The sequence below is a fragment of the Telmatherina bonti genome (assembly GCF_933228915.1).
Source record: "Telmatherina bonti genome assembly, chromosome: 15".
Taxonomy (NCBI): Eukaryota; Metazoa; Chordata; class Actinopteri; order Atheriniformes; family Telmatherinidae; genus Telmatherina; species Telmatherina bonti.
The window spans coordinates 16,700,367-16,714,830 of record NC_136613.1 but is presented as its reverse complement, the minus strand read 5'-3'; the positions used below and the strand labels follow the sequence as shown (position 1 = coordinate 16,714,830).

At 37.9% G+C, this 14,464-nt stretch overlaps 1 protein-coding gene across 1 annotated transcript in view; it reads right to left on the bottom strand.

Annotated features, from left to right (window-relative positions):
- Positions 1-1,817: 1,817 nt before the first annotated feature.
- Positions 1,818-14,464, bottom strand: part of col4a1 (collagen, type IV, alpha 1) — a 54,314-nt gene continuing 41,667 nt past the window's right edge. Inside the window, exons 41-52 of the mRNA XM_079254050.1 lie at positions 13,223-13,273; positions 12,943-13,128; positions 12,652-12,785; positions 12,303-12,375; positions 8,236-8,307; positions 8,014-8,142; positions 7,782-7,880; positions 7,488-7,700; positions 7,221-7,398; positions 7,023-7,137; positions 6,655-6,827; positions 1,818-4,955 (exon numbers count right to left, since the gene is read on the bottom strand). Of these exons, the coding sequence (XP_079110176.1) occupies positions 4,874-4,955; positions 6,655-6,827; positions 7,023-7,137; positions 7,221-7,398; positions 7,488-7,700; positions 7,782-7,880; positions 8,014-8,142; positions 8,236-8,307; positions 12,303-12,375; positions 12,652-12,785; positions 12,943-13,128; positions 13,223-13,273 (1,505 nt within the window). The 3' untranslated portion in view covers positions 1,818-4,873. The remainder of the gene's footprint in view (positions 4,956-6,654; positions 6,828-7,022; positions 7,138-7,220; positions 7,399-7,487; positions 7,701-7,781; positions 7,881-8,013; positions 8,143-8,235; positions 8,308-12,302; positions 12,376-12,651; positions 12,786-12,942; positions 13,129-13,222; positions 13,274-14,464) is intronic.

The following is a 14,464-nucleotide window of genomic DNA, read 5'->3' as shown; positions in this document are numbered from 1 at the left end:
CAAAAAAAAATTAATAAAGAGGCAAGACAGGTTTGTTTGCATGGCACAATTCAACAACAGAGTCACTCAGTGCTTTATTGGAGATCAGTTTTGTAACTTGTCAGGATGTATGCGACTGCATTTACCTTCCATAGCATTTTTTATTCTTATAAACCCACAATGTTGCAGAAAGAGCAGCGGTGCACAAAGTTGTTCTGTATCTGTTAGTAAAATTCTGAGTGTTTTCTGCTCACACCTTTGATAAGTTTTGCATTACGTGCTGTGTTGCAAGCTAATCTGTATTTGACCCAGCTCAGGGGGGTCAAGCTGGTGTGGTGGAAGTGTCAGCCTCTGGGCATAAACTGCTCATAGGAAAGTTCACGGCCGCACAAACCTCCTGACACATTCCCGGACTGTTGTAAACACATTCTGGAAAAAAACGTGCATATTGTCACATTTCAGCAGGAGTCAATATTGAATTAAGTTTATTTTGAAACCACACTTGAGCCAAATAAACAAGTTTGAAGTTTATCACTTTGCGGCCTCAATAACATCATGGACCATTTAAACCCCGGACCTTTGAAGGTGATTGTAACTCTTAAGTTGGGTCTCAATTTAGCTGTGTTAGCAAACAACCACCAGGATTAAGTTACTTATAGAGGTTAAACCTTTGAAAACCTCTGAGCAAAGCTAAGCACCAACCTTTACCATATGCATGACAGTGATGTTGTCTGCATATAGGCATGGGAATTCCAGCGATGTGTCATTTTAATCAGCTGCGTGAAACTGATTCCTGCCTGCATGCAGAGTTTGTTTCAGGACATTTGTGAGTATCTCCAAAACTCAAATTTTAAAGTCTAAAAAGAAAATGAACAAAAAACAAACAACTTTTGAAACCAAGAGATAAATTTGCACTTTATTACAAAGTAAATGACATTGCACTTTGGTTAAAAATTAAATGCAGAGTTGAAATGCAACTTTTCTTATCTTGTTGAAAAATACAGAAAACCTAGTTTTCAATTTGGTATTTGCTCCATGCACTGCAAATCTTCTTATCTTTGAGTAAAATTATATTAAATAAACTTTTATTATTAACTCAATGTGATTTGATAACTGTCTTTTTTTAATTAACTGTTTGATTCAATTTCTTTTGGAACCTAAAATAAAGTTCAGTGAATTCTGCTAATCAAGCATCCAATGGATGTTTTACTTAGCTCATTAGATTAAGTTATTTAGAAACATTGTTCCCAGAAAGCATTGCAGTTGAGTAAAACTAGGATGAAAATAGCAAGGTCATTGTAGTGGCCAACCTGCAGTGTTTCAGGGCTTAGTGTGAACAAAAGCTGCTGACATGTGATTTTAATTGTGACAGAACACTGAAGCAGGTAGGCTACAGCAAATAATTTTAAAAAATTGAATTACTTTAACTGAGAAGAAAAAATCTGATTATATAAGAACAAGTTACTTTAATTTAAAAAGAAAAGTTAGAGGAATCACACAAACAACAACAAGAAAAAATGTAAGTTCACTTTGTTAAAAGTCAAGTCATTTGAATTGGTTTTACCTGGTAAATGTGAAGAGTTTTGCAACAGATGCCAGATAAGTAGGAGAGCTGTTTTCAATCACTTCTGTTCATCTAACCTTCCCTCTAACCACAGACATGTCAGCTTTGCAGCATATGAGTACAGTCATGCTTGTGTCCTGGCTGTGATTTGACCATATGACCTTTCACTGCAGTACAGCCATGCAGTCTTAACTCCCACCTGAGTGACCTTTTGGTCCGTGGTCATAGGTTAAGGCCTTATCAGTCATGTTTATGAAGACAGCCATGGGTCAAGGGCTCTGTTTGCCTCGCTGGTGACGGAGGAAACAGGGGATAGGATTCTGGTAATAAATGAAAGGCGAGAGCAGACTTGAAAGGGTTATCTGGTCCTCTGGAGAACAAATCGATCTGTTTGTTTTTTGTGGGGTGAAAGGGTTCATTGGCCACAGTCCCAGCAGAAGTGCTGAGGTGGTGGCTGCACTGCTCTGTGGAAGCGTTGTTGCAGGGTTTTCCTCAAATGATCGTTCATGATATATTTTGGGTCTGCCTCTGAGGTGAGTGGCTGGCAAGAGGCTGATGAAAAACAGAGACAGGCTCAGTGATCCAACTAGACAAGCTGGTGTTAAAAGTGTGCAGATTCTGCCATCTTGTGGTACATATTGAGTACTGTCAATTTTTGAGGAAAATCTGAAGGAAAAGCAAAACATTGGCAAAAGCAACTATAAAAGCATATAAATAAACAGAACAAGACCACAATTTATTTTACTTTCTGAATTACACTGTATGGAATGGGAAAAATAAAATTCCTATGTTTTTATAATTACTTGGGATCATTGAAATTATACAAAAACTTGCTTTAAGCTGGCATATTTTTGGTAATATTGAATGCACTTAATCGGGTCCATTCCAGAAAGGACTTTCTTCTAACTCTGAGCCTAAAAATAAACTCTGGGGTAACTTACTCTGAGCTTAGAAACTTTGAGTTTTCAGATCCAGACAGTTGCTGTGAATTGGTTGGAAACCACTATAAAGGGCCATGATTCATGCAGCCTTGATGCCTGGATTCACCATTGCAATCAGAACAAAAAGCTGGTTATTTCACCCAACTGGAGCATCGTGGAAGAAAAACTGCTGCCTGAGACAACGTGGAAACTGGCATCTATTAGTCCACTGAATGAATATTTAACTTTCCTAAAACTGTAGCATGTGGTTGGCCGAATAAAATCTTTGTGTTATGTAGGTTCAGCCACACTGAGGAAAAACATGCATGGAAGCAACTTAAAATAAAGTATAAAGATATTTTTTAGACGGGTTATGTATTTCACTAGGCTATGACTGGAGGAGGACAGGAGACCCTGTCTGCTGCAAGCTGACAAAAGATTCTACAAATCACACATTTATGTGATTAGTATCTTTATTTAGTATCTTTATCTGTATTTTCTGTACTGTGAAGCACTTTGGTCAGCAGGGGCTGTTTTAAATGTGCTATATAAATAAAATTGACTTGAATTGAATTGATAATGGTGTTATGATTTCAGACGTGTGAGGACTTTCCTCATGGCTCGGTGCACCACTGTCTTTCTAAAATGTTCTGGTTGCCAATGCCATAAAGAAAAGTCTTATTTACAAAAGAAATTCTCTAAAGTATCATACCTTGAAGTACAAATATTGCTGTGATATCATCTAAAGTCCATGTAGTCTCATTGTGGACATGTACAGCTGGAGAATCCAAGTGACTTTAAAATGCAACAGTTTGATGAGATTTTGATCAGAAAATGATAAGATGTCTGTTTCAGCTCTGAAAAACCCTCCTTGGGAAAATTTTTTATTTTTTTTTATTAGGCTTCTAAATTGTTGGAATTGTGTTGGAATTGTTTTACAGGTGGAAGGAGACAGGTAAAAACTCAGGGTATTTTTATGGTAAACCTGCCAGCAAGGACATTAACTTCATATAGTCAGTTACCATGGTAACAGACCTGCAATACTTACCTCACTTTCTGGTACAGAAAACCCAGTTTCCCACAACTCAGGGTTAACATTGTCAGAGTGTCAACAATACATGCCCCAGGTAACTCACAAACAAAAACTGCAATCAGTGCTAAGCGTTGGAATTCAGTTATTCTGCATCTTGACTTATCTCCAAATTTGGGCAATGAAAAGATTAAAAGATAAAAAGCCATTGGTTTAAACTTCTTAAGAATTTTCTGTTGAATCAATTTGACTTCACTCTTTATAGCAACTAAATATGCACTGATCAGACAGGATTTTAAAAACAACAAGTAATTGACAAATGGAAATAGTCATGCAAGCAAAACTCTGAGGAGATGTAAGCATATCGTACAAACGTGCATTTCTTAAGGAATTACAGAGAAGAACGATTTTGTAAATTTATGGAGGCACAGGAGGTCAATGAAAAGAAAAGGTTACATCATTCATTTGTTCGAACAACCAAGGGGGGGACAATACATATCATATTACAAGGCACGCAATTCCCAAGTTATCCATACATATTCAAATAATGTATATATATACACACACACACACACACACACACACACACACACACACTCATTCACACATGCAAACACCTGTCAATGCTATTTCAGTGCTGTTTTGTATGTTAATATGGCTGTCACACATTGAATCATTGCTTTTGGATACAAGGAATTTCAGATAAACTCAAGTTCAACATATTCTCATAAATCTTATAAATAAAACTGGGCTTAATAACACACAAAGTAATACAGTAATAACCTGAGGCGAGTATGTTTAACTATGTCAACAAGGAATGTATTGTATTTACAACAGAGTGTTTAGCATACATATATGTGTGTGTGTCAGCTTTAAGGTGGTTTGGAAAATAATAAGCCTCTGTAACCAGTGGTAACTCCCATCCTTTACATTAGTAGGTTTAAACAAGCTAATAGTGTGTGAACATCTATAATAACGTGTAGTTATATGTTTGAATCGTGTGGCACAGGGAAGGAAAGAAAAAGGCAGACAAGTATAATTCAATAGCACCGAACTTACACCAACAGCCCTGTCAAAATGAACACCAGTTTACTAGTTTCAGGGTCATGAACTCAGTGCAGCAGTAAACTGGGTGCCATTCTTTGGAAACATGCTGTGATTTTGTGTCTCTGCATGGAACAGAAGGCCACTTGGTCTCTGTGTTTGGGTTTGCAAAGTCTGGCTGTTTTGCGACCCACGGCTCTTGTCCCCTTCCTTTCACACATGCCATGCAAAAAAATAGCACCATCCTTTTAAAAACAGGAAATAAAGCCAAGTCTGGGATGTCAATGCATGTTTCGTTGCTGATGTGTCAGAATTAAGGACTCTTGTTTGGGTTGTTTATGTCCTCTTCATGCACACCTGGCAGCGACTTATGTGTGTTCGGAGATCGCCTGCCTTTAGTGTTGCTGGGACAGGTTTCCTGGAAGTGGGTAGAGTTAAAAAAAGAAAGCATCACATGTGAATATAATATAGTGCATATGTTTGAATCGTCATATATGGGCTATAAGGACATGAAAAGAGGGAAACCACACAAAAATACTCTAAAGCCAGCAGCTTTACAAATAGTTTCAGATTTATATGGGAAAAGGAGTTATCCAAACTACACTATATTGCCAAAAGTATTTGTTAGAAAATTTATATATTATCATTTGATCATGACTTATATTTTCTTTTATTATATGTTAACTTCTGAGATTACTTTGACAAAGATTAATTCTTTCTGGTGAAACAGGGTGCCTCATGCTGAATGAGCTTGGCTCACTCAGACATACCATCTGGGTCACGGCACCAAAAGATGTCAGGTTTAAAACCTCTGTGACATGTAAAATAAAGAAAGAGACACGGACTCAGAACTCAGCGTAACCTTTGTAAAGGGAAGAAGACAGTTAGGAGTCTCTGTGCGAGCTCTGAGAATGTTCTCTTATTTTAAATGTCACAGAGGTTTTAAACCTGACAATATTCACTCATTTGCCTTGGCATGTGTGTGAATCTAAGTAACATCCCTTTCTCAAGCCATAGGGTTTGATATGATGTCAGCCCACCCTTTGAAGTAACAACGGCTTCAAGATTTCTGAGAAAACGTTTCACAAGGTTCAGGAGTGTTTATGGTAATTTTTGACCATTCTTCCAGATACAGACTCCACTCTAATTCACCTTAAGGTGTTTTGTACTATTGCATTCAGGACCCTGTGCAGGCCAGTCAAGTTCTCCCACACCAGCCTCACTCCTCCATGTCTTTATGGACTTTGCTTTGTGTCCTGGTGTGCAGTCATGTTGGAACAGGAAGGAACCATCCCCAAACTGTTCCCATAAAGTTAGGAACATGGATTTGTCCTAAATCTTCTAATATACTGAAGCATTCAGAGTCCCTGTCACTGGAAGTAAGGGGCCAATCCCAGTTACTGACCCCACACCATCATCTCTTCTCCACCTAACTTTATGCTTGGCACAATGCTGTCAAACAGGTACTTTTGTCCTGGCAACCACCAAACTCAGACTTTTTTCAGATTGCCAGATGGAGAAGCGTTATTTGTCACTCCACAGAACATGTTTCCATTGCTTTAGAGTCCAGTGGTGGCAGGTTTCACACCACTGCATCTGAAGCTTTGCATTGCACTTGGTGATTTTATGGCTCAGATGCAACAGTTCAGCCATCGAAATTCAAACATGAAGCTGTCTAGGCATGGCTGTGGAGCTAATCTGAAGAATACATGAAGCTCGGAGGTCTGTAGAGTTTGAAAGTTGGCTATGGAGTGGAGTATATAGTACCAGGGAAATTTCATAACTGGGCTTGTTGCACAGGTAGCATCCAACCACAGTACCACAGTGGAATTCACTGAGCTCCTGAGAGCCACCTATTCTTCCACAAACGTTTGTAGAGGCAGTCTGAATGCCTAGGTGCATAATTGTACACTCTTGTGACATTGGAAGTTATTGGAACAACTGAATTCAATTACCTGGATGGGTGAGTGAATGCTTTTGGCAAAATAGTGCACTTAATAGAAATTTTATGAAAACATCAGTAGTCGACTTGTGAAAAAAGTTAAAAAAAAAAAAAAAAAATTCATATTCATTTAACCAGTACAAGTAAATGCCAGAGTTTGAGTGGTTGATCTTACTGAAACATCTCGTTTTCCTCAATGGTAGCAAGCCAGAAGCTGTAGGAGTTGGCATAGTAGTTACAAGTTCCTCGACCGTGACACTCTATGAATGGAGCACTGCGGAATTCTTCCAGACACGAGCCAGGAGAGGCCAAAGCCTGGCCTGAACCCTCAGCACCAGCGCTGGTGTGCTGCACAAAGATAACACGATGTAATGCAGATCAAAGATGAAGCTATGAGTTTGTTTTTTTTTACACATAATCTACCTTCACAGGAATGTCTTAGATGGTTTCAGCATTCTTAAGTTAGAAGAATTTTCCCAGAAACATGATGAATTAAAACAAAAAAAGAAAAAAAAAAAAAACGGCCATGCAAACTTCTCTTACCATCACAAAGGAGTAGCCAATCCACAGAGAGTCCCAGCCTTCGGGGCAGGATGGGATCATGATGGTCTGACTGTGAACTGCTATCACCATGGCTGGAGCTTCGCATACGGCACATCTTCACACATGTATAGCACAATACGATCAGCACAAGTCTTACACACCTAAAACACAAGCATGTACATAGAAAGGCTAACAGACCTGCTGATAAAGGGTTTAATGCTTTCTCCAGTGATGGGTGCCATGCTCATGGGCATGGGTTCTGGCGAGGTGAGCCAATAGGAGTAATCATTGCGAGAGGCAAAGTTGCACACGTTGTTGATGTTACAGAACAGGAAGGGCATGGGGCTGAACTTTCGGAGACAGCTGCCAGATGTACCTAAGCAACACAACATAATATTCTTCACATGGACATCCATTTGTTTCTTCAATGTCTATTTTTCTTCTTCGCCATGCTGTACATCTCACCTAAGTCCTGTCCATGAGAGTGTTCATTGCCTTGTACATAGAGTAAGGAGTAGCCATCATATATAAGCCTGGTCCCTTCAGGACAATATGGAACTTCCACTGTTTGACTGTGGCGTGTTACCAGGAAACCATGCTCCATTGACGATGGGCCTGGTGGCCCCACTTGACCTGGAACTCCATCAGGACCAGGGGGGCCAGGAAGTCCTCTGGGTCCTAAATACATGCAATAATCAGAGTGTTAAGAAAATGAAAACACAACCACACCAACTTCTTTCATCCCTGTGAACTTTTCACCTTGTGGTCCAGGCAGACCCGGCTCCCCTTTGGCTCCTGACTGACCATCAAATCCAGGAAGACCTTCTTCACCTTTTGGTCCAGAAATTCCCGTCACACCTGAAACAAAATGAAAAATATGATGAAAAGGTGAAGGAGATGGATAAACGGATAACACATGCATAGGAGAAAAATGTCAGCATCACAAGTAATGATAAAAAAAATGAAGGCTATGAAGAAAATAAAAACTTGCCTTGCTGTCCTTTTGTTCCTGGGAGTCCAGGAGGCCCTTGAGGTCCTGGAAAGCCTTGAGTTCCTGGAAACCCAGTGTCTCCTTTGATGAAAATCTGGGAGCCAGGGGGACCAGGAGGGCCTTCATTTCCTATTGTTGTGTTGTTAGAAAAAAAAAAGCCAGTATTATTGTCAACAATAGCCTCTATCTTCGTCAACTGAATTTCTTTTACCCGTTTGATACCTTTTTCTCCTGGGAATCCTCTGTCACCCACATCTCCGGGAAATCCTATGTCCCCAACTTCACCCTTTGTACCTAGTGTTGATTAAAATAACACTGAAATATCTGATACTAATTGAATAAAAATTATTACTTACAATATGTCATAAAAAAAAAAGCAAAAACACCCAATTAAAGTTTTCTGTTCAATATACTGAACAAGCAAGAGTTTTATTATCATATACCCAAACAAGTTACATACAGTCAAAATTTGTGTAGCTTTAATAATACACAAACGCTCAATAACACGGACAATGTCGCTCATGTTAATTTCTGCTGGGTTGGAATTGGCTTGCAGAGATGTCGTGCTGTGTCAAAGTCTACAGAGTTCTTTCCAGAAAAATGTAGTTAGTGGATTTCTATAACTTTCACATGGGAATGAAAACATTTTAACTTATCTGAGATGAATAGTTTCTACTGAGCAAATAATCCCAAAACTGTAGTCTAGGGCTAAGCAGAATGATCCAAATATTGATACTATCAGTATAGGCTAGTATCGGTATCGATCAATACCAGTGAGATTATATTAATATATATTGATTTCTTGCAGGGACTTTAGGGTTAAAAAGTCAAGGAAATGAAAGTTAATGTCATTATCTGCAAGTTCACTGAGAAAAGCATATTAGTCCAATAAAGATATTAGGCCAAACCAGTTTGCCAGTGGACATATAGACACATAATTTTTGTCAAAAATGGTGGGACTTTGTTTGTCATTAGTTCAAATACTTCAAATTACTTCAAATACTTTGCCTCCAGTGTTGGCATTAATGTCTGGTAGTGATTGGAAAGGCTTTTGGTGTCCATTGGCTGCTATATTTCTGTCAGCTGTGGCTACACATGTAGCTTAACATTACCAAGTGTGAATCTATTGTGACTGAAAAATGGATTAAAAGGAAACACTTTGAGTCCCCTCAGCAGTAAAACTGTAATGAGAATTTAATCCATTGTTATTTCAATATAAAAAGTTCTGGATCATTGGATGAAAACTTGAGATGTTCAGTCACAATAACAGTGGACACATTTAGTGCAAATGGAATAAGAATCTCACCCCAGCAGTGAAGCTTGGTGGCAGAAATATGATGTCATGTTGATTTGCCTCAGGAACTGAACAGTTTTCTGTCATTGATTCAACTATGATTAAGTCTACACCATATCATACTTAGCAAAAGTATGAGGTCATCAAGCCATAACATGAAAATGAATCATATGATTTCAACACATAAACAAACCCCCTAAAAATCTATGAAAGAATAACTGCACTAAATGGTCAAGTCCAAGCCTAGATTTTAATCTCACTCAAACATTGCTGAGGGATTTGAAACAGGATGTACATCAAGGAAGCCCTGGATATATATTGTAACCAAAGGAATTGAGCATTGTGTACCTCAAAACATGGGGAAAAAAAACTTTAGTAAGTTGATGGCAAAGCACAGTTGACAATTATATAGAGTTTACACAAAAGTGCTTTTAACTAACACTTGACTATGGCTGCTACTTATCTATTAGATTTTTTTTAAATTCAGCAAATAATAAAAATATATTTCCATTTCGTATTGTGTGATGTTTACTGTACAGCCTTAATGTAAACATATTGTTTAATGGACACTCAAAAAAGAAAACAGTATTGTTAAATATTGCAATGATGATGAGGCAATGGCTTGCAATATATAAACAAATACTGCAATATATGGAAGTGGCCTCAGGTATATTTACATGGGATGCATTACATATTCAGTGGGGCAGGGTCTCTATTTTTAATGATATGAACATACATGATAGATGATGGACAATAAAATTAATAGATAAACATGCTGTTCTGTGCAAATGCAGGGTGAAAGGGGGTAATAACCCTTGGTTTGCCTCTGTGATTGGTAATCTTCTGAAAGAAAGGTATGCTGTCTGGGCCACAGTGAGGAAAACTAAAGCTGATGTTGACTGGCTTTATTTCCATCACCTGCATATTACATGTGCTTCTTTAACAAAAATAAAGCCAAGCCTGAATATTTTCTCAGGGAAATGTCAAAAAATTGTAACAATGTCAAGAAATTTGAAAAGTAGTAAATTCTCTTACCGACTCTTCAGCAAATGAATTGACAAATGTTTCAGTTAAAGAAGGATGAACATTGACAAGTAAATCTGTCTTGGGCTATTTTAACAAACATTTTATTTTATTCCGGCTTTTATTTAATCACTTTAATCTTGTTTTGTCTAAGCCTGTTTTTAAAGCACAGACAAAATGCAGAAGCTCTATTTCTAGTTTGTGTTTATTTATTATTTATTTATTTATTAACTCCAGTGGCTGCTACTGAAGTTCCCAAAGCACCAAATAAAGCAGCTGGTCCTAACAAGCAGCATCCTTTCTTTTTGAAACCAGCAGCAGATTTTATTGCTAAACCACTGTCCTAGATTTTCATTTTGAGTCTAAAGGTAAATGTTAATCCAGAAGTATGCAAATCAGCATTTCTTCTTCTCCTATTAAGAAATTGTGATCCTTCAGGAGGTAATTAACTATAGCTTCAAGTCAAAACTATTTGTTCTGGGTACAGCTTTTGAAAAAAAAAAGATGGTTAGCTTACAATTGAAAGTGTTTTTTGGACACAAATAGTTTGTAAACTCATTTTCAGTAAGGCTTTAGATTGTACGGAGCTGTTACTGCCTCTTTACAAGTTTTAAATGATGCTATCAGAGCTTGGATTGTAAACAATACCGTGTCACTTTTTATTGATTTATCTAAGGCTTTTGGAACTGTTGGCACTCTTAACTAACACACTGCTACCAATTGGCATCTCAAATCTACTTCCTTTGTTAATTATCTGACAAACAGAACTTACTGTGTCCAGTTGGCTGGCTTCTTTCTTAGCTGTCTCTAAAGAAGTGCCACAGGGTTCCATGTTTAGTCCCATTTGTTTCTCTGAATATATCAATAATGTGTGCCTGTCGAATGCTATGTACCATTTTTATGCCGATGACATGATTATTTTTTATCATCACCCCACACATCACTGTGACTTGTATGCTAAAGCTTTTTGGCCCTCTCTGAGTTCCCATAAATATATGCATTGCCTGTTATTGATTTATAAAGCTCTTATTGGATGGGTTCCCTCTTATCTTTCAGGTCTGCTACAAAAAACCAATAGGCATGCTTTGCGTACTAGCAATATTTTCTGTCAGACTATGCCTGGAGTCCTGACTAGGTTTGGAAAAATAAAAGCCTGAAACTCATTCATTTCTGAAACAAAAATGCCTGAAATCATTTCATGTTATACCTTCTGTTTTGGTCATGTTTTGCTTGTTAATTTATGGACTTTTATGTTTTTGGGTTAGATGTGCAGCTGACCTCTTGACTAGGTCCTTCTTGAATAAGGGTGTGAACAAAAACACAACTTATACTCAGTAAAATGCATCTCTCAACACCTGCACCTGTCCTACTGAACAAAGTGAAACCAATCATTTACTGGATCGCAAGCAACTTTCTGCAAAACTGATATTTTGCATTTTAATAGTCGGAAATGTTCTGAACTGTTTTAACTCTCCTGTGACTCATTTAAAACGTATTGTATTAGTAGAGCTTATCTTTCTCAGTGTGTCCTTCAGCTAGAACTCTCCAAGCATAAAATGACAAATCAGCAAGGGCCAAATGCAACAAAGAATCATCACTTTTAGTAGAAGTCAGTTCTGTTGCGTTTGATACACGCTTCAATTCAACATTCACACACATTGAATGTGTGCAGTGGATGGCCTCTTCACTTCATTGATGAGTGGCCAGTGACAGTCAGTTGTGTGTCAAGCCAACCCATTGTACATGACAGTCTCCCAGTCTAAGAAGACATAATGAACATCCAGTGCTCAGGCTGATGGAGATGATATGTCCTCCTGAACCCAGCTCTGCATCGCTTTACCTGTAACCTGAACTTCTTACTGAGTATCAACAGATCCTGCTGTTTTCTGTTCCTGGACTTCCATTACCAAATCCTGTTACACAGAAAAAAATCGATTTCACACAACGACAGCATATCACACTGCAGACTCACCTGGGAAACCAGGAACACCCTGTAATCCTCTCTCTCCCTTGTGGCCATTAACACCGGGAAGTCCAGCTTGCCCCTAAAATCAACGTGCACAGATGCACACAGTTTCAAAATAAAATATATCTGAGTTTCAAAGTAAAAAAATATCTATATGTGCATATATATATATATATATATATATATATATATATATATATATATATATATATATATATATATATATATATATATATATATATACATACACATATATATACATATATATATATATATATATATATACACAAAATCAAACTCATTATTATCAAACTTTACAATCCCAAAGATTAAATGGAAAACACTACTGGCTTACAGGCAATCCAGGATTTCCAGTGTCCCCTTTGCGTCCTGTCTCTCCCTGGAAACCAGGAAGACCTTGGACACCTTTCTCACCCTTAGGGCCATCTCTGCCAGGTAAACCAGAAGGACCTGGTGCTCCTGGGGATCCTGAGTTTATGTAAAGAATACAATATGTATTTAGTGTTTTTGTGTGAACATCTCTGCCAATTAACAACATCTATATGCTGTATTGTGCTTTTACAGGAGGTCTCCTTGCACATATAAAATTCAAGCTGAGGCATGTCCTGTCATGTATTTCACACACCTGATTCTCCAGGTTGTCCTGTCTCTCCCGTGTCTCCTTTAGGACCTTCTTGAGAGATGCCAGGAAAACCTTGCTGTCCTGTCTCTCCTTGGGGTCCCTGTGGGCCTGGAAGTCCTTTGTCTCCTTTAATCCCAGGGATACCTGGATGACCTGGGTTGCCAGGAATGCCAGGACTACCTTTGTCACCTGGTTTGGGAAAATGAGGCCACATGCAAAGACATGTTAAGTTGAGTGTAATGGTATGTTATACTATAAAATTCAGCCATAAACTCATTCTTACCTTTGATACCAAGTGCTCCAGGTGACCCAGGCAAGCCTTGGCCAGGTAAACCTGCACAAAGAGCAAGCCATTTTTATTCAAACAAGTTTTTTTCTAGTTTAAAATGAGAATAGTTACTACAGGAGTATAAATACGATGAGGTGATGAAGTGCATGAAACTGAATGATTTGTCAGTTTCCTCAAAGAAATCTGTCACAAAACACAAACACAGCAATCAAAATTTACTTACAAATGTACAAATGTTAAAATGTCCATGTTAAAATGGGTCCTGAGAGCTTTATTCTGGCCTATATATAGTAAAAAAAAAAGCTCAGTACAAACTCTGATTAGCAAATTAATAGATTAAATCTTTGTTGTTATATAAATTGCCTACAGGTTTTACATTTATCAGCATGAATTTGGATGTAAAATAAATAATCAAGTTAATTTTAGTTCTGTGTATAAACTTATTCATTTTTCCAGGATGGGCAAACTTATTGTTCTGCACAAAATCCACTATTGCACCACCGTTTTTGGCAAGATGAGGAGTTTGAATGAACACCACTGGGATTAATATAATAATCATTGCAACTTAAATCTCTACAGTTGCATCAGATAAGGTATGAATGGAATATATTCTCTGAATAGTTAATAAAAAATGGGCCGGATCTGGAAAACATGCAGAGACTCCCCGTTTAGCTCCCATAACGTTTACAGCAATATTTTGCATATCTGCCATAGAACACATCCTGCTCATGTGAGCCTGTTGTCTTGTTTGTTTGTTGCACCTTATATGCAACTGTAAAAAAAAAAAAAGACAACTTCTTAATGCACCTCCTTTCCACCTGGGTAATTCACCCAGGCCAGGCAGAGGCAGATCCATCTTGAGTCAATGTGTGTCAGACATTAATCCATCATTGCAGAGTCAGAAAACTGATGACTGCACCAAAAGTTTGACTGGTGAGTATCATGATATGCATAAGGATCTGATGAAGCTACGGAAAACTCTTACTCTGCTTACATTGCCAAATTCCCATCACAGTGCAGCCCTTCGGTATTTCACTGACACATAGGTATGTGATTACTGCTATGGTAATGATTGTCTGTCAGTAGGTTTACACTAAATCTGTTAAGGACAGTTTAAGAAAATGTAAAAAAAAAAAAAAAAAAGATGGGACACTTCCAATGGAACAATCTGTCAAAATTTTTCATGCAGATCAGAATGGTTTTCTGTGTAGCTAAGAAACAAAGTACCAGCAGTCG